This window comes from Mobula birostris, chromosome 2 (assembly GCF_030028105.1).
Source record: "Mobula birostris isolate sMobBir1 chromosome 2, sMobBir1.hap1, whole genome shotgun sequence".
Lineage (NCBI taxonomy): Eukaryota > Metazoa > Chordata > Chondrichthyes > Myliobatiformes > Myliobatidae > Mobula > Mobula birostris.
In genome coordinates this window covers 63,180,123-63,204,031 of record NC_092371.1, presented here as the reverse complement: position 1 = coordinate 63,204,031, position 23,909 = coordinate 63,180,123, and the positions used below count along the sequence as shown (strand labels likewise).

Here is a 23,909-nt window from a genome sequence, read left to right as displayed (position 1 = left end):
GAATCGAACTCAGGCCACTGGCTCTGTAATAGCATTCTGCTAACTGCCACGCGACCATGCAGCCCCAGTGCAATAACAGCTTTTTCTGCTATCATTTGTGTTCTTTGGCCAACAGTCACCGGACAAAGACCAATATGGATATTTCTCTCATCAGCAAAAGTACTGTAGTGTTCCCTGACTACCAACGGTACATAAATTAACACAAGAAATTGTGCATAGCAACATCCTATTCAATGCAGCTCACTGCCACATTTGGCAGTGTATTTGTACACCAGAAGGTACGTGGTAGAGTTTTATTTTTAAGGGTAGGGCATCTAAAAGCACATGTGTAAATTGGAAATGTGTCAAACACTCATCTGTTAAGTGATAAGGAAGTGTTTAAATGAACAGTTGAAAGTTTAATGGAAATATGTGGAGATATTATTTCCATTAATTCAAAATAATGAGTGGATTGTATAATGTGTTGATGGATGGAGAACTATTTACTCTATTACAGCACAATTGAAATATTCCCTCAGACTTTGGCATACAGCCAGAGGTAATGGAGAAAGGTTGTAAAACAATTCATTACCCCATTAAAGAGGCTGTCAAGAATTCCAGAAATCTAAAAATTCATCGTTTGCACATAGGATTTGAAAGGATTCTAACCATCTATTAAAATAAGAGAGTGAAACATTGGTAAAATTACATGTAATTAAATGAAGTGCTGAATGTAAATCCGAGTGTTTGGCAGCCTTGCATCAGTTATTAACATATCTACTTTCTGAATTTTTGTCAATTATAGCCTGGGAATGAATTTCTAGCCTATCTGAAGTATTGACATAAACTATCAGCTTGACTCAGTGGAAAAGATAACACAATGTGGCATGAAATAAGAAAGGCCAATTTGTCTGATGATCCTGTCCACTCAATTGTTGCAGAATTATCTGTCAAGCAATCTATTGAACCCACTCTAAGTAAAAGTAAATTGCCCAAGACAACAACACTATAATTTTTACAGAGATTACAGCTTAAACAAAGAGATGAATCCAGTCATTTCTGCTCTGTCCACTTCCATTCCATGGATGACTGGCCTTTTATCCCCAATGGCATATTAATCATAATCTTCTCTACCGAATGTAATCAGCTATTTATAACTTTTGATCTTTTTCTTAAAACTTCACAGGTGCTGCTGCATTTATTTTAGAAGTGTTAGGTACAGTTTCTTGACAGAATTCTTGTACTAAGCTATTAAGGTTTTAGTTATCAAGCACTAAATTTCAAAAAGGCCAAGTTTATTTTTTTAAATCTATAAAATTGTGTTGGCAATTTATGATAATACTAAGCAAGCATTTTGCCAAACAATGATAAAACACTGCGGCTAGAGCAATGCTTGACAGTACCAGCAACCCAGGTTCAGTTCCCACCGACGTCTGTATGGAGTTTGTACATTCTCCCTATGACCGCGTGGGGTTTCCTCTGGGTGCTCTGGTTTCTTCCCACAGTCCAAAGACATACAGGTTGGTAGGTTAATTGGTCATTGTAAACTGTCCCACGATAAGGCTAGAGTTAAATTGAGGGTTGCCGGGCAGCAAGGCTCGAAGAGTCTATTCCACGCTGTATCTCAATAAACAATAATTGACATAAATGAAACAACACAATTGCACTGAACTAAAAATAACTACCAAAAAATGCAAGCCCATCTTTTACCACAGATTGGAAACAAAATACAACAAAATGCTGGATGAGCAGCTAAACAAGCGGCATACTTAGAAAGGAAAATTAGTCAATGTTTCAGGACAAAGACCCTTCATCAGAACTGAGAAAGAGGGAGCACACATTTCTGTCAGCCGCACTCTTTTCCATAGATGCTGCCAGGCCTGCTGAGTTCCTCCAGCATTTTGTTGTGTTGCTTGGATTTCCAGCATCTGCAGATTTTCTTGTTTTGACAAAGGGGGAACGCCAGTTAGTCGGAGAGGGAGGGAAGATGGTGGTGGGCAACATGTGAAATAAAGGGAATGGCAGTAATAGGGTGAAACAGAGCTGAGCTCCTTTTTCTGTGGAATAAATTACTAATGTAGTAAAGTCGAGTGAAGTTACATAATCTGACTCAATATGATGTGCTGAGTAGGCCATAACATACAAATGAACACACAAAATGAGGAATGGCATGTACAATTGGCCAGTTCCTGAAATAGCCAGAAAGAGCAAGTTATCTGAAGTTGCAGAATTCAGTATTGTGTCCTTCAGGTTGCAAGGTGCTCTGATGATAAAATGAGACAACAGCTTTTTGAACTTGCATGTTGTAAAAGTGCAGGAGACTACAGTCACATGTCAGAATGAGAATGGGATGGAGGATTAAAATGAGCAACTGATAGCTCAGGGTCAGTCCCATGGAAAGAGCATAGGTACTGTACTCTTCAAAAAAAAATCATCCAATCTGCATTGAATCTTTAAACCCAAGCATTAACTTGTTTCTCTTTCTGCAGAGGATGCTCTATTAGCTGAGTTCTTTCAACATTTCAGTTTTTGTTGCATGACATACCCATTGTTAAGTACTCCTATTTTAATATTCAATGATGTTCCACTTCAAAAATTATAGAAGCATTTTCAAATCTCATGATATTTCTTTCAGAATCACTGATTGTTTTGCAATCACAGTTTTAATCAGTTAATAACAGATCTATGTTGATGTTTTTTAAAATGCATTGTAGTGTTTTGAAATCCTGAATTACAGTGTTCTTTGTCTTTTCTCTGGAGGCAAAGCTCAATACACTAATCTCTTTTCTCAATGTCGAACTTCAAAGACCAACTCATTTTAGTTGCCCTTTGTGGACTCATTCAAAATTATCCTTCTGTAAAGAATGAAAAAGTTCATTCATTTTTTTCTTACGTGGGCTCACATATTATAGATTTGTGTCCATAATTTATCCTGTGAACAACTCAGAATTTTCACCAACAAATCCTGCTTCCTATTTTAATACAATTTTGATAAATAAATACATTTTCTAAATTGATCATTCCTTCTTTGGATATTTCAGACGATAAAACATACTTAATTCTACTAGAAACACTTGGTGCTTTAAACAGGAACTCAAAAATGTTGATTAAAATATCGATTAGAAACAGTGGGAACTAGCAGCTGAAACAAAACTGGAGAAATTAGGAAGCTTTAGGCTTTTTAGATTACTGCCATTCAGTCTCATCTGATACAGATCTGCATTTAATCTCTTACAGTACTGTGCAAAAGTCACAAACACATAATAATAACAAATAAAGCGATAGCCATTAAATTATCATACCTTTGATTCCTTTGCATTCTGCTCAGTTTCGGACTCTGATTCTTTATAAACGACTGCCTTTGTCACAAGCATGTCAGGGTGTAGCTGTTTCACCTCCTTAATTGCAAGAGCCAAAGCCTAGAGTACATGGTTCATGGTTTAATTTGTGAGACACAAAAGTAGAATCCTACTGAAAACTGACAGCCAGATAAATGAGGGAAATACATTAACACTGATTTCTTTGTTCTTCAGAGATTGGTAACTAAAGGCACATTGTCTGCTGGATTACAAATCGACATCTTTCTTTGTAGAGGTGCCACAGTAACACAGTGGTTGGCGTGATGTCATTGCAGTTTAGGGCATTGGAGTTCAGAGTTCAATTCTGATGTCATCTGTAAGGAGTCTGTACGACCTCCCTGAGGAATGTCTGGGTTTTCTCTGGGTGCTCCAGTTTCCTCCCACAGTCCAAAGACATACTGGTTGGGAGGTTAATTGGTTATTGTAAATGTCCCGTTTTCGGTTAGGGTTGAATTGGGGTTGTTGGGTGGCACAGCTGCAAGGGCCAAAAGGGCCTATTCTGCGCTGTATCTCAATAAAAAAAAAATATATATATTTTAAAAACATTTGGTCACCTCAATAATAAGTGGAAGAAGATATCAAGCAAAAGGGAATCAAGCCACTGACAAACTCCATTAATGACATTTGTAACAATGAATGACCTGCCAGTGACTTGAGATCTCTGAATTTATCTGCACCTCAGTGGAACGGATTTCCAAAATGACAAGATGTTGGCTGGTAAAGGAAGGATCAGTGGCAGCTAGACAAGTCACTGGAAGAGTTTTTCCAGGAAGGCAACCATGAGGTCGGCTTGAACCCTAACTTATAGTTGGATGCTGGAGACCATATTGAACAGCATCCTGTAATCTCTATCAACACTCAGCACAGCCGCTTCTCACTGGTCCACCAGGGGACTGACAGATCTGTGCAGAAAGTGCCTGAGGTTTAACATCAACAGACTGAGGAGAGCACCTTCATTGGCTCTATTGATACCACTGCTTGCGAGTCAAAATCCAACTGGAAAATTAATGCTAACTCTGAATCTCAATCTTTTGCTCTCCTAGATATTCAAGATCTTCACAATGGATCAACAATAGCTTAAGTACTGCGGTAACCACTGAACTGATTATGAGGAAACATACTTAATTTACAGTTGTAAGAGAAATTAAGAATTCAGTATGTTAAATTACAGTCTACACAAGTGCTCATTCACTCAAATATAATGCAATATACCATGTTTCTGAAATCAATGACAAATAATTTCCTCTATAGTATGTAATCATTCTGCTAATCATATATTGCCACATCACTACCAAGAGCAGCAAACCCCATTTTTCTTCCATTGATCTCGACTGAAAATATCATGAAACCCTTTTCTTATAATGCAACATCTTCGGCCTTTGCAAGAATGATAGGACGGAATCATTGTATTTTAGACTCTGTACCTGGTCTTGATCAACATCAGCATCTCCTGTGATGATAATTCTCTTCTCAATCCTGGTTTCAGAGAATCCCCCTTTCACTGACTGAACAAATAAGACAATCTTTTAGAAGCAGACCTTGAGCAACAGAGCACAGAGCAAATTGCTGTCAGCTCTGTGGACCTTCACATCGGGGGGGGGTGTGTGTGTGTGTGTGTGTGTGTGTGTGTGTGTGTGTGTGTGTGTGTGTGGAGAAATAGCAACCACTCTGTATAGGCCAAAACCTGGCAACAGAGTGTTAAAATTCTTGACATGACATTTAGTTTCCCTGTATATTATATACCCAAATGATCAAAATATAGATAAGGAACTCAAACATTTTCTAATGTTGGTACTTCATTAAAATATATGACTCAAAGAAAAATACACACAAATCCCATGATATATTAGGTTAACTAGTCTGTCAGATTTTATAATTTGCAAAAGCTAAATTACTAGTTTTTTTTTCTAGTCCCTCTTTCTACTTTACTAATTAAGAATTTAAAATTCTTATCTTGCTTTTCTCTGTTCCCCTGGTCTTCCTCTTAAGGCAGAAGGGGGAGCTGAGGAGATTGCCTTGCTTCCCCCACCCCGCCAACCCGCCACCACAGGAGCACGAGAAAACTGTGCATCCAGAACAGAAATTGGTGTTCAAAAATTAAACACTGAAGATGCTAAAAATCCAAGACATCTACATTGGAACCATTTTACTATTAGCCAATAAAGTCTTCGAACAGAAGAACAAAATCATGATGCACGCATTTATACTAATTCAACATTCGAACAATTGGCCCACAGCCTTCGATGTTTTCGTGATTGAAGTGCTTGTCGAGACACTCCTTAAATGCAGTGAGAATCTCTGCTTTTACCATCCCCTCAGGCAGGTGATCCAGATTCTATCCACAATCTTGGTGAAAAAATTCCTCAGTTCCTCATTCAAACTAAAACCATATTTTAAGCACATATGCCATGGGGAAAAATTACCTACCCTTTCTATGCCACTCTATTGTTTAGATCATAAATCTGAAATGTCAACTTTTCTATGTTGGCTGTAAGACCTAGCTATACACAATTTGGCTGCTGTACTTCCTTACAAAAATAAGTACACATTAAAAATACTTCCAAAGTTGTGAAGCATTTTAGAAAGAAAGATGTTTATTCATATGTTCACACTTTAAAAACGAACATGCTGGTGAATCAAATTGGGAAGGCGTCAAGGAGGAAGAGGAAGAGGGATTGGAGATCCAAATGGGAAAGGAGAAAACCAAATATCTAGACATAAAATTAACGAATATAGCAAGGAATGGTCATTAAGGTGAAAGGAATTAATAGTATTTCTGTTAAATAAATTGATTCACAGAAAACTGGAGTTGGGATAGGTTTGGTGATGGCAGCATTAACAGCAAAATTATAATTTAACTGCTGAAGAAATTTGAGGCATAGTGAAAGCCCAGGATTGTTCACTTTGGAAAATACTCAGTTTAAATTTTTACTGGGTGCCTCGTTAGCGTGACACTATTACAATTCACTGCCTTCTGGAGTTCAAAGTTCAATTCTGGCGCTATCTGTAAGGAGCTCATATGTTTTCCCCGCGAACTGGGTGGGTTTTCTCCTGGTGCTCTGATTTCCTCCCATAGTCCAAAGATGTATGAATTAGTAAGTTAATTGGTCATTGAAAATTGTCCTATGATTAGGCTTGTGTTAAATAGGTGAGTTACTGAGTGGTGAGGCTCATTGGGCTTGTTTCGCACCGTATCTCTAAATTAAAAATCTAAATAAATGTATTCATATTTCTGAAAGAATAAACAAGGCATGAGGATCAACAGATATGTGAATGGTATTGAAATGGAAATTTTTTTTAACGTCCAACAAAACAAAATTTCCTATTTCTGTTTTCACTCCTTTGAGGTCAGGTTCCAAGCTCAGTTCATTTACTGTCATGCAATTGTTATTTCAAGTCAAATAGAGCAACATAGAAAATTGGCTGAACTGCACAATGTGATTCACAAAATATGGCTTAATATTTAAAATCCATGTATTTAAAATTGTATTTCACCACTACTTTGCAATTGGTCATAAGCCTGCTTTTGAGTTGTCAGCTTTCTTGGAGTTGTGTCAACATTTTTGGTGCCATTAAAGTGGTCCAATTCATGTTCCTGGGACTGGACAGATTGAGTTACAAGAAATTATATAGGCTGGGTCTGGTGTCCCTGGAGCAAAGGAGGCTGAGGGGTGACCTTAGTGATTTACAGAATTATAAAGATGATAGAAAGTGCAAATAGTAACATTCCTTTTCCCAGAAAGGGGGGAAGGGGTGTGCCCAAAGCTACAGGACTTAGTCTTAAGGCACAAGGAGAAAGATTTAAAGGTTGCCTGAGAGGCTTGTTTTTCTACACAGAGGTTGGTGGGTATATAGAACAAGGTGCTGGAGGAAGTGGTAGAGGCAAGTACGATTACAATGTTTAATAAGTATTTGGAGAGTTTTCTGGATGGGAAAGGTTTAGAGCAGGGATTGCCAACCTGCAGTACATGAACCCCCTGCTTAATGGTATTGGTCCATGGCTAAAACAGGTTGGGAACCCCTGGTTTAGAGGGGTATGAGCCAAATGAGGGCAAATGGGACTAGTTCAGGAAGCAACATTGATCAGCATGGATGAATTGGGCCAAAAGACTAATTGCAAACTGTATAACTATGAGTTTATAACATAATTTCTACCATAAAGAGTGAAAAATGCCGCTGCAGTTAAGTCTGCTGCCTTTTTAAAATGTCAAGCAACTTGTCTATAACAGATATTTTAAAATGCAACTACAAACAAAAAAAAGTGAAAAACACCACAGCTGATAAAGCAAGATTAAAAAATGAACACTCAAGATCAGCATAATCTTTTGTTTAGTCCAGCCATTTTGATAAAATTGTTTGCTTATCAACCTTCCAAGTGTTTGGAATTTTAACAATAATTTCATTTCTGAACAGCGTTACCTTGGTGATATGAGTGGTGGTTGATGTCGATATAGTTTCTGAAGTAACAGACTGAGAGCTTGTTACAGATACAACTCCACTATTATTGTCAACCTGAAAAAGTAGTAAAATATAAACAAGTTTAGAGTTCAGGGTTCAAGATGAAAGGAAAACTCTTGAAAATTATTAGGCTAATAGCAAGCCACGTACAGCTGATGTGGGCAGAGTTTCTGATACAGCATTTTGAGAGCTTGTTACAACTTCATTCGCAAGATCTTGACTATTGGTAATCTACACATAAAAACAGACAAATATGCATTAAAATTAAATTTATTTAATGAATGAACTTTACTGCTGAGAATCATAAAGACAGACAGAATAGAAACAGCATACATTGTCCACACCAACCAAACAGCTACTTTGCACCAAGCCTACATTAATCTCATAACCAGCTCCTCCCTCCCCACCCCCCACCCAACCCAACTCCAGATTCTACCACTCATGCAAACATCAGCGCAATCTGCAGCGGCCAATTAATCTGTCATCTCGCACATCTTTGGGATGGGAGGAAACCAGAGCAACTGGAGGAAACCCATGTGGTCACAGGGAGAACATGCAAGCTTCACAAGGCACTACAGGTCAGGTCTCTAAAGCACTTTTCCTAGCACCAAGTCTACGCCTTTGGAGTACAAATTTGCTGAATCTACCTGACTGGAATCAATGACATTACTGTGTATCACTGCGCCCAAGGAAGCAAAACCAAATCAAAAATAAATGCAGACCCAGAAAAGCTAATAGTATTAAAAACTCATGTGAAACTACTAAGAAACTTATCTTCAGATCTGATGGAAGTTTATATAACTTGGTATACCAGATATATACTTCAGTATTTCTCAGATATATTTTGAAGGAGTGAGGGGATTAATACTAAAATAAATAATGATAGAAGTGCCACATCTTTAGAACAACCCATCAAGTCTGTGACCACTCCCAGAACAAAGCCATTCCCCCACCCTTACTTCTTCACAACTCATTCTCTCACACATCAGTCAGCTGAACTCTAATTTACTTCTAATATAGTTGGGTAAGCGGGAAAATCACAGTAACCAGCCAGTGTATTTTTAAGCTGTGGGATGAAACCCAAGCTCCTAGGGAGAACATGTGGAACAAACAAACAAAAAAACACACACAGACAAACCAGAGGTCAGACTGATCCCAGATTACTGAAATGTACCAACACCAACGGTACCTGCTGCAACAGTGTTGTAACCCACATGCAGTGATCACTGATCTAAAATATGTGCAGTGACTTGTGGCCACTCTTTACATGGCAAAGGGGTAGCTCGATGAAATGGACAGATCCACATTCCTCCCACCATCCCTCACTGTTTTCACAACTCCAACAGGGCAGCCCCTCTCACCAATCCCCACTGTTTTCACAACTCCAGCAAGGCAGCCTTAACAACATAGCAATAAATGGCTGATCAGTTCCTCGCTTGTGGCATCTGGAACAGATTTTTAGCAAATGATTTAATCTCTGCACCCACAAAATTTCTTTGCATTTTTCCCTTCCTTTCATGCACAGACCACTATCTAATTCCACAGGAGCAGCAAAAATAAAATCCCCAAATACTGTACCTGTATGGTGCTGGTGGGTGTTTTGATTTCCAATGGTGTTTCTTTGGAGGTGGCTTCCATTTTTACAATAGGTTCCTCACTTGGCAACCCTGTTTTTGTTTTTGTGATATCCTGAAAAATAAAACAATGCCCAATTTTTTTTCCATTGCCATTGCTGTATGGATTTAATGTACAAACCCAGGAGATCATCAGGAGATGAGAAAACATTTCTCCTTTACTTACTTTTGGTCACATAAGAAATCAAGTCATCAGGCTTTCAACCAGGCATTCTCAACCATGAAGAAGATCTTAAGTTTAACATCTGCACATAAAGTAATGTTCACTGCTTGTAGTTTTTAAGTTGACTATGAAAGCCCTAAAGCTGATTAAGATGGCCAAATGTGCAATTCCTTTCTTAGCCTTTAACATTAAGCCATCTGTTAAATATGCTGATTCCCATAGAAAGGAACACAAAGTTAAGCAACAGTCACTTGCATTCTTCTGTCCTTTGGTATAAATTTATGGTAAACTTTGAAAGACAATGTTTGAACTTGCAGAAATAAAAATGAACAAAGATACTAGACAAAAACGGAAGGCAAACAAGATAACTATTGTGTTCATGCAAAGGAAATACCGGGCAACTAGTTACACAAAACGGGTTCGACATTGGTATATGCTAAGTTACATTTTTTGAAGTCAATAGATCTTCAAAAAAGTCATTAGTCACCCAATGCCCATATCATGGGAGCAAAATTGGTACCATGATTAGTAGAGCTAGCAAGACCAAGTTCATTAAGCAAAACATTCAAATGGTTTAAAATAAAAATACAGGTGATGGCAAAAATTAATTCAAACATATGAAAAATGTTAAAAATAAACACTTTTGACCCAAACATTGCCTTTGATAGAAATACCATTGTCAGCATCAAAATGTTGCTCTTGTTCAGTAGTTCTAGATGTGCAAGAACAAACTTCCTTTAATACAAGCATTTGTGTTAAGCAGCAGAGATTATACAGCATATGACATTCATTTACAAGAAATTAACGTAATGCATTCGCTGAAGATGACAGATCAACAATGCAAATTAATGCTTTAAAGTTAAAATAGATATTAAGATACAAATTAGAAGCTGGTTATAATAGACAAGTCAGTTAACATCTGTACACAGAAGGTTATATTATTTCTGGTCAATGTGGTGGGTAGGCACCAAACATGTTACAGATGCTAACTAATTTGCTCTGTAATTCCTGTTGCTTGTTTTTACCATTAGTCGTTAACATTAACATGCTATGGTGAATCTAATCTATTATGGTTAATTTTGAAGAAGCAAGCAATTAGACGAGATGGTTGCAGTTTTATACACAAGGACAGGTGAAAGGTGGGGGCATGCATTCTGTCTTCTAAAGGGTTACCTCATGTTGAGGTTTCTCTTCAGGTTCTTGGTCATTGCTTTTGTGTTGATCAACACCATCCTCTTGAGCGGGCTGCTTTTCAGTGCTTTTGGTACTTGGAGTACTGGCTTCAGAGACAGCATTGTCAATTTCTTGTTTAATCGCCTTAGTTTCCATTGATAACTTCTTCTCTTCCAATATTCCATCAATTCCTTCAGACGCTAAGAGGTCTTTCTCGAGTTCAGCAGGTCCTGAGGAGTTTGTAATAATGTTGGAATGTCTGTGTTCAACCACCACGGTCTGCGGCACAAGCTCCTGCATCTGCTCCATGACCTCATCAGACTCCTGCTTGGCCAGCAAAGACCTCCTTTTCAGATCCTGCTTTGCTTCAGGGCTCTGAGCAAGAGAGAATGACGAAGATCAAAGTAATAAGGATCAAAAAGCAACAAAGGTTGGTATGTGAATGTGTACCAGAGACCAATGCAACCGAGTATTTACTGTAACTTGAGGAATCTGAAAGGTGGGCAACATAAAAAAAACATAAGTGAGGACAGATAGTTGATGTGACAAATGGGAGGCATGAAGAAACAAGTAAATTAACATCTAAACTTGGGTGTTAATTAAAATCAGCAACCTTGGATTTGGCAGATTCTTCATCACTTATTTCATGTGAAGGGAACAGCTCCTGTAAAATCAAAAGGATGCTCATAAAGTAATAGAATATAGTTCTTGTTTTTCAAAATAGAAGCGGCGTGTTGGCAAGAGCTGAGGAACACTTGAAATCAGGAGGGTACATCTAACTGCAAGAGAGCAACCCAGAAACACTGAATAAATTAAACAGGCTATTAGCAGCATACAGAGAAAGCTTGTAGTAACATTAATAACATGAAAAAACACATGATATGTAAATTAACTCTTAAATTTAATTATGTAGTTTAGCAAGAGTTAAACACCTGGGATGTAGTTGCTGAAGTAACAGGATCTTCAGAGGCTTCCCCTTTTACAGAAGTCTTCCCGGGAGATTTTAAAGCTTCTCTTGAAGGTTTTGCATCTTTGTCTTCTGAGGTGCTTTCGCGAACAGGCTTAGTCTAAACAGACAAAAGCATTCATCAAAAGCTGAATCGGGGAGTTCAGAAAAGAGCCTTCATTCTTAAATGACACAGTGGCAAACAGTTCGGGAGCTAGCACCACAGCAATAGCGGGAAATCAGCCACTAATAATTGTTTTGACAGGCATTAGTATGCTTAAAGAAGGAGCAGAACAGTGGAGAGAGAAAATAAACCAAGCAAGGGGAAGTCACAGCATTTTCTTTTTCCAGAGCATCATCAAAATGCAACTTTCTAGCAATATGAGAAAAGCATTGACATTTTGTTTTTTTGGAGACACTTCAGTTTCGACTATTTTCATTGCTGCCAAAGGTCAATATGGTGGATCGATTGACATTTGCAGTTGCAAAACTCTAAATGGTCTAAATAAAAAGAAAGCAAATCAACAGATTGAGTACAATGCTCTGCATTTAGCAATAGACATAACTAAAACATAAAATAGCGATTCAGAAATAAACTTGTTTTAAGCTATGTAAAGTTGTATGATGTTGGATGCTATTTGACAAAACATGCTGGAACAATATTTCCTGTGATAATTCACATGAAGAGTTACCACTGCTTCTGTTAATTCCACTTCACAGCCTGAATCCGGGGATCCAACTTCAGAAATCTGTGCAGCCTGTTCCAACACTTTGACTGGCTTTTTTAAGTAAGCATTTTCTCCCAATTTTAATTCAAAGTATGATATTTTATCTTTCAGAGTGGCAGATCCCATATCATACACTTCCGGATGTCTCTCTTTAAGCTTGGCTGAAGAGTAGATTTCTGCTATCTGCTCTGATGAATTTGGAAGTCCTCTGTCATGTTTAAACAATATGCTCTCTTTTCCAGGTTTGAATGTGGGCTTTAAAGGATCAACTTTCGGAAACTCTGTGATCTTTACGTACTCAAGTTCAGTGGCTTGAGTAGACTCTTCCTCTCTTGACTTAGATGGAAGCAAAGCTATTGTTGATCTTTGCAACGTTTCAACATGAGAAAATTCAGCTTTAAAAATCACTTCCTGGCCTGCCAACCCAAGATCAGGAGAGCCCAGTTTAGATGATTTTCCCTCAGCATACTCCATTTGGGGTTCTGATCTGGAATCTACTTTGTTGTTAACAAGGAATTGAACTTGATTTGCATCTGATGACAGTTCATTAGATGCTAAGTTGTCATATACAGCCACATTTGTGGATTTTGAGCAAACCAATACTGATGATACCCGTGCTGAAGAATATATTTTAGATTCATCACTGGCTGTCCTTGGGAAACACTCCTTAGATTCATCCCTAGAATCTGACTGAGACTCAACTTGAACAAGGTCATTGGCATGACCCTGGGAAAGCTGCTTGAGCATTTTATTGTCATTGAAATTTCTGCCATTATTGTCCAATGTATATGGCCTTGTCCCTGTTCCATTGTCTTCGGGTAAACATGCCCTTCTCCCTTTTCTGTCTTCCTCCAATGTGCTTGGCTTTGACTCTTTTTCCTCATTTGTCAGTGTACATGATGTTGTCTCTTTCCCATCATCCTCAAATGTACATGACTTCAGCACTTTTCCTTTATCTCCCATTGTATCCAGCTTTATCACTTTTCTATCACCCTCCAGCATACCTGGTCTTGGCTCTTTTCCAACGTCCTCCAGTGTACCTGGCTTTGTCTCTTTTCCATTGTCCTTCAGAGTACCTGGCCTTGTCTCTTTTCCAACACCTTCCAGTGTACCTGGCCTTGTCTCTTTTCCAACACCTTCCAGTGTACCTGGCCTTGTCTCTTTTCCAACACCTTCCAGTGTACCTGGCCTTGTCTCTTTTCCAACACCTTCCAGTGTACCTGGCCTTGTCACTTTTCCAACACCTTCCAGTGTACCTGGACTTGTCTCTTTTATATCGTCTTCCAGTGTACCTGGCCTTGATTCTTTTATATCGTCTTCCAGTGTACCTGGCCTTGTCTCTTTTCCATCGTCCTCCAGTGTACCTGGCCTTGTCTCTTTTCCATCATCCTCCAGTGTACCTGGCCTTGACACTTTGCCTTTGTCCTCCAGTTTACCTGGCCTTGACTCTTTTCCATCGTCCTCCAGTGTACCTGGCCTTGACTCTTTTCCATCGTCCTCCAGTGTACCTGGCCTTGACTCTTTTCCATCGTCCTCCAGTGTACCTGGCCTTGACTCTTTTCCATCGTCCTCCAGTGTACCTGGCCTTGTCTCTTTTCCATCATCCTCCAGTGTACCTGGCCTTGACTCTTTGCCTTCGTCCTCCAGTTTACCTGGCCTTGACACTTTGCCTTTGTCCTCCAGTTTACCTGGCCTTGACTCTTTTCCATCATCCTCCAGTGTATCTGGCCTTGACACTTTTCCATCGTCCTCCAGTGTATCTGGCATTGACTCTTTTCCATCATCTTCCAGTGTACCTGGCCTTGTCTCTTTTCCATCGTCTTCCAGTGTACCTGGCCTTGTCTCTTTTCCATCGTCTTCCAGTGTACCTGGCCTTGTCTCTTTTCCATCATCTTCCAGTGTACCTGGCCTTGTCTCTTTTCCATCATCCTCCAGTGTACCTGGCTTTGACTCTTTTCCATTGCCTTCCAGTATATCTGGCCTTGCCTCTTTGCCATTGTCCTTCAGTGTAACTGGCTTAAGTTCTTTTCCATCGTCTCCTGTTGAGCAAGGTTTTGGGTCTTTTTTGCATACTTCCAAGTTTGATCTTTCTGCTTCCCCTGTAGAATGAAACTTTAAGTCACATGTTTCTGACTCTTTTTCTAAGGCTGTCCATGACTCATTACCAACCAATCGCTTTGAACAAGGCTGAGACTCTTTGGAATCTTGGTTAAATGATTGTAATTCTGCCTTCACTTCTTTTAGATTTTCCACATGAAAACTTTTGCTGTTTTGGTCAGCTGTTGGAGAATCAAATTTGGAATTTTTGTCACTGTCTTGTGGAGAAATGTCCTTGGAGTCTTTATATTCTTTAGATCTAGTTCCATCATTTTCAGGAGAAACAGATTTGGATTCTTTTCTACCAGTCATTTGCAAAGGCAATGTAGTATGTACACCTTCACCTGGTTGGGCATCTGATTTTAATTCTTTAGACTTAAATAGCCTTTCGCCATTAAATGTTGAAGCTCGTTCTAACAATTCTGCACTACAAACTGAGGTATCATCAACATTCTTTTGTCCAGAAATTAAAGGTTCTTCATCTAAAACTTTCTGAAATGCAAGTTCTTCAAATTCAGCTTTTTGTTTTTCCATTTCAGGTTTTTTTTGTTGATCTGACTTCGGTAACTCTGTGCAATCCAATGGACTAGTTATTGCTCTTGTCTTTTCCATTAAACCAATAGATTCAGAAGGGTCATCTTTTTGTACAGCAGATAGAACACAAATTTCTTCAGTCACTGGAGATTTGTCTTCATCCTTGTGAATTGCTTCTTTTATAAGCTCCATTTCAGGAGATGATAGTTCTAAATCAATTTGCTTTTTGTCACAAACAAGTGTTACAGCCTCAACTGTTTCTTCTTTGGATTCATTTCTGTCACTTTTCATTTCAACTACAACTAGTTCTTCTAGCCTAGAAGCTTGTTTTTCTATTATAACCCATTCATCAGAGCCCTACATTTCAAATACAGAAACTTGTCAACATCACAGTATTCCACAAACAAGAATATAGCAACAAACATGCATTTCATTTATTTCATTTTTCTTTATAGTGAAGTACAAATTGCCATAACTGGATAAAGCTAAACTTTCTAAATATATATTTTTAGCAATTCTATGAAATACACGATATGATTTAGCTTCCTGGTCCTCAATACAATTAATGATGAAATAAATGAATAACTGGATAAAGAACTAACCAATTTCACAGTAACAAACATTTCTTACATTGTCTATATTTAAATCTTTATGCTTAGCGATTTAGAATTACTCTATAAATTTTAAGCCTTTAGAAAATATTAACTGGTTAAAAAAAAATCCCACACTGATGTCAGTTCTGCCATTTTAAATTAACCATTATTAAATAAGCAGAAATGAATTCTGATAAAACTATAATTCAGCGTGTTGTTAAATATGTAACTGAAAAGGTCAACCTCAGGGGAAGATGCAAGGCTTTTCTTTGCTGAAGCTTCCAGAGATAAGGCAATGGCACCCACTTGAGAAGTAGGCTCTTCCTTGACCTCCTCTTCAGCCCTCACAGACTGACAGAAAGGTTAATTAGCTGATGTAGCACAACATATTGCATAAATACACATAACAGACATGCTAGCTTCTTGCTTGCACCTTGAGTTGTAGAAGTATCAGATTTGCTTTTAAAATAGTCAGAAAACTGGTCATTCACGCTTGCATAATACCATATACTTGTCTAGGTTAAAAAGCATGAAATGCAAGCATTTTATCAATTAGCACCATTTCTTCCACTTTGTGCATAATTTTTGATTTTTTTAGAAATCAATTAACAGATGTTACATTAATAAGAAAGCAAGTTACCTTGTAAGGCTGAATTATATACCAGTCCATTGGAATGATTTATGCCAATTTTGGTCAAACTATGCTAACAGTTGTGGAGAAGGAGACTTGTAAATTTAGGGGGAAAATGGATGAACTACCAAGGCTCAAGGCAAGTGATAAACAGAGGTTTAATTAACACATTTGCTCCTCAAACTGCTCGCAGTTCCTAGAGGATCCTTATCCTTTAACAAGTACCACAGCAGTTAGATAATGATGTTCCTGAAAATAATTTCTCTGAATGTTTTAACTCATTCCTGAACTAAACCTCAGATGTTCACAGCCGGTTAAGTTTCCATATGCACAAAGCTCAGCATGGCATGGCATTGCAGGAAATGGACCGCAGAAATCTTCCATTCACCTTCTTTTACACTTCCAAATGACACTACTTTCAGAGCAGCTATCTGCTGCTGGAAGTTTGTACTTTTTCTAAAGTTTCACCGAGGTTTCCAAGAAAGGGCCAGCATCCAACATGGAAAACTTTGAGGGTGCATCCATCTTGTCACACATGGAAAGATGATTCTGCTGTCTGAGTCCACCCTGGAGCCAAGCAGCAAGGCCCTCAAGTGGCACTTTGAACTTGTGCAAAGTAACTGGATTGCCTGAGAAGGTTTAAAGGGGCCTGCCTGCAAAACTCCTCAAAATGTTGGGCTTACAGCAAAGGCACAATACTTGCACAGCCATCGGTCAAATCTCCTGGGGTTTCAAGTGCTTCTAATGTTTAGAAGCAATTAAGATCACCATGAAATTAAATTAAATTTTAAATGATGAAAATCCTAAAGAAAAATCACATATTTAAAAGTATTTCTGAAAGTACAAATACTTGTTTTGAACACAAAAAAATGCTGGAGGAAATCAGCTGTTCATGCCGTGTCTATGTAGAGGAATAAATAGGTGACATTTCAGGTCGAGACCCTTCATCAGGCTCTTCATGAGTCCTGATGAAGGGTTTCAGCCTGAAACATAAACATTTTATTCCTGCCCATAGGTGCAGCCTGACCCGATGAGTTCTTCCAGCTTTTTGTGTGTGTCGCTCAACATTTCCAGCTTCTGCAGCATCTCTTGTGTTTAATATTTTTAAAAATAATTACCTTTCCATTACGTTGCTTTCCTGCATTTGTATAGTTTTTATTAAGGAGAATGGGTTTGCAGATTCTGTACCAGGTCTGAGAGTAAGTTTCCCAGCACAAATACCTGGTACTCCAGCGAGCTCCTGCACCACAGCTAGACCCCACAGAGAGCACCTGGGAAACCCAGCTGTAAGGCTGGAACTACCACACTCACGTGCCCAGCCCTACACATGCTAACACATTGCTGAGAAACACTGGCAGTTCTATCCGGAAATGCCAGTACAACCCAGCAACATCAAGGGAAATCTGCTTTCAAACACAGATCCTGCACAAAAAGAACAATAAACAAATAACACTGAATATATAAAATAACTTGTGAGACAGCTTGACCTTCACAACTTCCATAAAACGTATTACATACTTATTATGAGGTAGAATTCTTTTCTTAAAAGACTTTTCAATATTCATTAAATTTCAATGTATTTTAATCAAATGTCACTACAGACGGCATTGATTTACTGAAACACAGCTAAAGAACTTTTCACACCTATGAATTCATAACTTTAAGTACTTAATTTAAAAAGTGTGGAGACAGATTGTGGCATTATTTTAACGATATGAAAGTGCGCTTTTCCCCACTGACTTTCCATTCAGCAGCAAGTCAATACGACATCAAGAAATGCATGGCTCAGGGATAAACACACTGAGAGGTAGTTGAGCACTAGGAATAAAACATTAAAAGTTTACTCGTATGGTTTACTCTGCAGGATTTGTTAGTACTGGCAACAATTTGCGGATGCCAGGCTGCCAGCAAAGGCTAGTACAATACACTGGTGGGAAAAGGCCAATACAATCAGTGCTAATGATTTAAGTTAGCAGTGTTAGTGATGTAACCAAATCAGTTAGAAATTTAAGTTGCATTCATCTTCAAATCCACTAAAATTAAATTTTTCATAATACTACTTGATTCTAAGAGCTGCTTCTGGGAAGAAACTAAAATGGCAACATAATTATGTTAGTGTTAAAGTTTGATTCTGGCTTTTATTAAAATGTAGCACTTGGATAACAAATGATCAAAACCCCAAGTGGAAGAAACAAGGAAGAAAGCAGCCTCATTGTTCAATAACTTTGAAGAAATGAGACCTTATGAACAAATGTACAAAACGTGGTCATGGTGCATTTTTTCCTTTCAAATTTACCGTTGCTGAACTTCTATCAGTTATAACCATACAAAACAGGTATTAATAAGTAGCAGTTTTTACAGTGCCCTTGTAACACAAGGACTGTGCAAAATATTGAATAGTAATAAAAATAATCAGATGCATCATCTATTTGATGATTACAAGTGCCGTTGGCGCGTGGCCAAGTGGTTAAGGCGTTCATTTAGCGATCTGAAGGTCGCTAGTTTGAGCCTTGGTTAAGGCAGCGTGCTGTGTCCTTGAGCAAGGCACTTAACCACACATTGCTCTGCGACGACACCTGTGCCAATCTGTATGGGTCCTAGTGCCCTTCCCTTGGACAACATCGGTGGCGTGGAGAGGGGAGACTTGTAGCATGGGCAACTGCCGGTCTTCCACACAACCTTGCCCAGGCCTGCGCCCTGGAAAACCTTCCAAGGCGCAAATCCATGGTCTCACAAGACTAACGGATGCCTATTTTATTTGTCCTATACAGCATTTTTCAAATGCATAGCCTACACTGTCAATCAGTTTACAAAATATTTACTATAAATTTTTTCCAAATCAAACAATAAATTAGTGACTGCTATATCATTTTTATTAACACTATTCATCTATTATAGCTGCTTTATCCCCTGAATGTACATGTCATAATGACACTTGGTTAAGCAACAGTAGCTCACAAGAGATGTGCCATTCTTCCTACTTACTCTCTGTACACCATGGATAAATCAGACCTCAAATGAAGACTCCTGGCTTATCAGTGAATTCAGTGTGTCATGCATAAGGACCCAGTGAGGTCTATTTAAAGCTTTTGTATATAACATCAAGTATTACAAATAAAAAATCAGTTTTGTGGGGCAAAAATAGACAATGAAGATGTAAATGAAATCTATAGTCTCAAACATTATTTTAATAGATCATCTTTGGACTCATCAGATGTAGAAGGTGATTGGAATGTGTATGGTATATATTCTAACCTAGCTCTAATCTAATGTGGGCTTTAGAAGCTGTGATACCATGATATGAGAACTTACTACTCTAAAAAGGTCAGGCACCTAGGATGAATATATATGCTCCTTCTCAAAAATGATGTCAATTGCAAAGTTAGTGTTAACAATGAGCTTTGAGATTATTACCATCCCCTCGAAATACTTAGGCCCATTTAGACTGGCAAGCATTCATAATCGATGAGCAAATTATATTTATATATGCAGCGCAATAGTTGATATGCTTTATTCTGTACTGTTGCTCTTACAGGTGCACATCTTGTAGTCAAGCCAAATAAAAGCTACAGTCAGTACAAGATCTCATGAGAGAGACAGATGAGTAATGAGAAAGTGAGCTGAAGATTTATCACATCAGCCTTCTAGATGTGGTTCAGGAAAGGTTATTTTGGAATGCAAAATGGAAATGTTTTTTCAAAGTAGTCACCTCAGTCATTAACCATATTGTGCAGATGAGAAAGAGTGCTCTGTATTTTATTGATTTGGTATAAATGTCCTCAACTCAGTAAATATTGGAATTTAAAAGCCACATAACATTGAAGCTGACACATCACAAGCTGCAGTTGTGCTGGGTAACCTGTAGATGGCACAATCTGTTAAAAGAAACCTTCCAAAACTGCAATGCATCACCAAGGTGAGCTGTGGTGAAAATATTATAAGCATTATCAAAGTAAATACTGTAACTACCATGGAAAATCACGTTGGTATGTTACTGAGGAGGCAAGACTAAAAAGGAAGCTTCACATTGCCATTGACAAGGAATTTGGAAAATGTTTTTACATACTTTATTTAGTTGACTCTTAGGCATAAGAATTTTGTAGTCTTTTGTTCAGAAAGTTATTTAGCATAAATGAATCACAGTCAATAGTCTATAATCTAATCCCTATTATAACATCCTGTAATTTTATTCTGCACCAAGGTGGTTAAAATCTTACTCTGTATGAATTAACTGTGGTGTAATCCTGTTTTCAGTAAAATGTACATTGCTCATCCCATGGCTGCACCTAGAAAAATAGCCACCACCAGTAAAGTAACAAATAAACGGATAATCAAGAGCCAGAACCAAGTTGGCAGATCTAACATCCTCACAGCTTCAATAAAGTGCTTAGAAACAAAACCCACCTCTTTAAGCTTCTCGGATTCCTCCTGCTCCTTCTCTTTTGGTTTTAATGGAGAAGTTGTTAATTTCTTTTCCCGATCACCATGACTTATCTTAATATTAGTAGACTCTTGTAAAGTCCGCTTGAGTTCATTGATATTGGCCTGATGCTTCAACAACACATCTTCCGATTTATCCAGGAACTTTAACATAATTGAAAGAAAAAGAGATTTGTTACATTAGAGGTAACGAGACACTGATTTAAATAATCCCTAATGAAGAGAGAGAAGAAGATATGCCCATTTCTAAAGCTCATTTATCTGAAATTTCATTGTACCTCTTAACTGAAGCAAGAACAAAAACTTATATTAACAAGCTAGATTTTGGAATGCTATTGTTCTGTCAGACTGGATCTTGGGAAAATGACTGGACTAATAATTATTTTTCTGCAGTATATTTTAATTCATTTTAGAATTCAGCTTAAACATACGCTACAATTTAATACAAAATACTCTCTCAATATGGTTTCATCCCCCCAAATTATTTCACAGAGATTTCAATTCCTGTCAACTTTATGACATACTTAGGTAGACTACCTTCAATCCCTGTAACATGATTGTATTTATCAAGTGAAAAAGCTCGATTTTTCAATATAGATATAATGGTTTTAAATCTACAGCAGATGGGGCATAAATGTGACTAATCACCTGAATAAAACAGCAGATATTTCATTATTTGCTAGTTTATTCATTTACAGATGTGGGCATTGTTGGCTAAGCCATTGTTTGTTGGCTATTCCCAACAGCTGGAACAATGAACAATGCTGCCACTTGAACTGTTGTGGCCTACATGGTGAAGATACTCTCATGCTGACAGGCAGGGAATTTAGATCTAACAATGAGAAGCAAACAACACCTTTCAAAGTCAGGCCAAAAGATGGTGGTGCCCATAGTGCCTTAAGCCATTGTACTTTGAAGTGATAGAGATCACGCGTTTAGGCAGGTACCTCTTAGAATGTTCTGAGGACACTGCAGGTGCACTGGAGGACTAGTCTCACTGTGTAGAAGTCTGGGTGCCAGAGGGTGAGAGATAATATGTATGTCAACCATTATAGATTTACAAGTAAAGTACCTGGCATAAAAGACGATATCACCCAACCCCATATGCAAAGCAGCGTTCCATCAAACCAAATTACATTTCTATTAGTTATGCCAATCTTTTTCTTAATGTGTAGGAAAGCATCATTATAGTCAATGAGTTACCGTATCTAATGAAACTAGCATTGCATCTAATTGAAAGTCACGCTTCCAAAGCTGATAAATACAATCTATGCGATGGAAGATTTACAAACACATACAAGATCAAATGGCTAGCAGCTTTGTATGCAACAAGCAAGGAGGCGGCACAGAGTGCTATACTGCAATGTGATGCATTTGGTGATCAAACAACTTCAGCGACATCTGGTGAATAGTTAACACTTGGTTATCTTCCAGAGTGAAGCTTCGGCAGGATTTTTACAGCACCACATTCACTTATGAAATGTATATTAGTGTATAAGTAATGTCCTGACGACAATGAAAAAAACATGATCCAGAAAATTATCACCTACTATCCTGTGACAAGGAGAAAGATCAGTCTTTTAAAGTCTCAAACAACATGAATTTCCAGATTTCAGTTACAAATTAGTGTTTCAAAGGGAGCAGTGAATATCTTGGTTCTGTAGGTGATAAATTGTGAAGGATAAACAAGTTGCATTAACTGGATGTTATATCTATAATTAGCTTGATGAATGGATTTCCATTCAAAATAAATTAAAACTAATTATCTTCTAAATCGAGAACTTTTTTTGAAAACAGATATGAAAATGTTTCACATAAACTACAGTAAAACCAGTCCACAGTGGTCTGTACACTACCTCTTGCCTAAGTTTCGGCTCATCTTCATGTTCCATCTGACAGCAAAATTTCAAAAGAAATCAAATCAATTAAATCGAAAACAAGACCTTAATCTATTACCCTTCATGTGAAGAATGAAATCAAACTTAGCAATGGGAAAATCAATGCTTGAAACGAATCAGTTTGCCCAAAAGAAAACATTAAATCAATAAAAGGTGCATTTAGACCAGAAGTTTAGCATTGTTTTGAAGCAGTTTCTGTTTATACTAACACCAAATTTGTGGAGAACAAATCTGGAGTTCAGGTCTAAGGTAAGTGGACTTGTCCCCTGAGGGACTCGCATGCTGCTTCACTCTGTCACAATTTTCTTAAGCTTGGGTTTAGTATGCATTTGCATCATCCGTATTGTACTGTCTCAGTACTTTTATATTTGTGTGCTGTAGCACTTTTTTTTAATTCACAGTTATTTTGTAAATAACACTATTCTTTGCATTTCTGGTCAGATGCTAAATGCATTTCATTGGCTTTGTATCTGTACTTGGCACAATGACAATAAAATTGAATCTAATCTAATCAACTGTGCACTTTGTGTCATGAATATATTCTAAATCCTCTGGAAAGATGGCAAATTCAAGATAATTGAGAAGGACTAAAACTTGCTTCTATAGTTCCTGAATACAGCTAGTTTTACTCGAAATAGTTAATTCATTCAGGTGTAAATGTACTTTTATTTGTTTGCATAAACATAGCAGGTGTTCTAACTCACTGGCATCTAATCCAAATTTCCTTGTGAATCTTTGCCTTCCACATTACCTATTCAAGTCTATCTTGATTCTAAATCTCACTGAGAACTGACTGTACTCAGTCACAACATTGTGAAAATATTTTCCATGTTCTTACACCTCCCTTTTTTTGACTAAATTTAAATATCATGCACGATTGCACAGAGAAGACTTGATGGACCAAATGGCATAATTCTGCTCCTATGTCTTAAGGTCTAGACGTTCTTTCTCCATTTTTGGATAAACTGTAGAAATCCATTTTCAAAGTCATTTTGCACCACATTTACCCAAGCAAAGTGTCCACTAGTGTAGAAGGAAATGTGAAAATTTTACAGGTCAAAAGCAAAATGAACAAGCTATTTGAATTGTGTCATCTATGTTCTTTCATGGCTTTATGTGAAGGTGGTGATTTCTACCACTAAATAAAACTATTAGCTTGATAAGAAGGTTAAGGTCTTCAAGATTCTTGATTGTTTAAAAGCAGGATTTGGTGACTGTAAATTTTTGGAATGGACTATAGGTGTTAAGTATTCGTATTTCAAAAGCCTCATGGGTA

At 37.8% G+C, this 23,909-nt stretch overlaps 1 protein-coding gene across 6 annotated transcripts in view; it reads right to left on the bottom strand.

The window, feature by feature from the left end:
* Positions 1 to 23,909, bottom strand: part of LOC140187049 (band 4.1-like protein 1) — a 337,723-nt gene that overhangs the window by 1,764 nt on the left and 312,050 nt on the right. For 4 of the 6 annotated variants that reach the window (XM_072241962.1, XM_072241954.1, XM_072241980.1 and 1 more), the window contains 9 exons: positions 20,700 to 20,879; positions 15,908 to 16,015; positions 11,699 to 11,833; positions 10,767 to 11,141; positions 9,375 to 9,485; positions 7,947 to 8,027; positions 7,758 to 7,850; positions 4,763 to 4,843; positions 3,282 to 3,398 (listed from right to left, as the gene is read on the bottom strand). In XM_072241962.1, the coding sequence (XP_072098063.1) occupies positions 3,282 to 3,398; positions 4,763 to 4,843; positions 7,758 to 7,850; positions 7,947 to 8,027; positions 9,375 to 9,485; positions 10,767 to 11,141; positions 11,699 to 11,833; positions 15,908 to 16,015; positions 20,700 to 20,879 (1,281 nt within the window). The remainder of the gene's footprint in view (positions 1 to 3,281; positions 3,399 to 4,762; positions 4,844 to 7,757; positions 7,851 to 7,946; positions 8,028 to 9,374; positions 9,486 to 10,766; positions 11,142 to 11,698; positions 11,834 to 15,907; positions 16,016 to 20,699; positions 20,880 to 23,909) is intronic. The other 2 variants (XM_072241998.1, XM_072241990.1) reach the window with 2 other exon arrangements.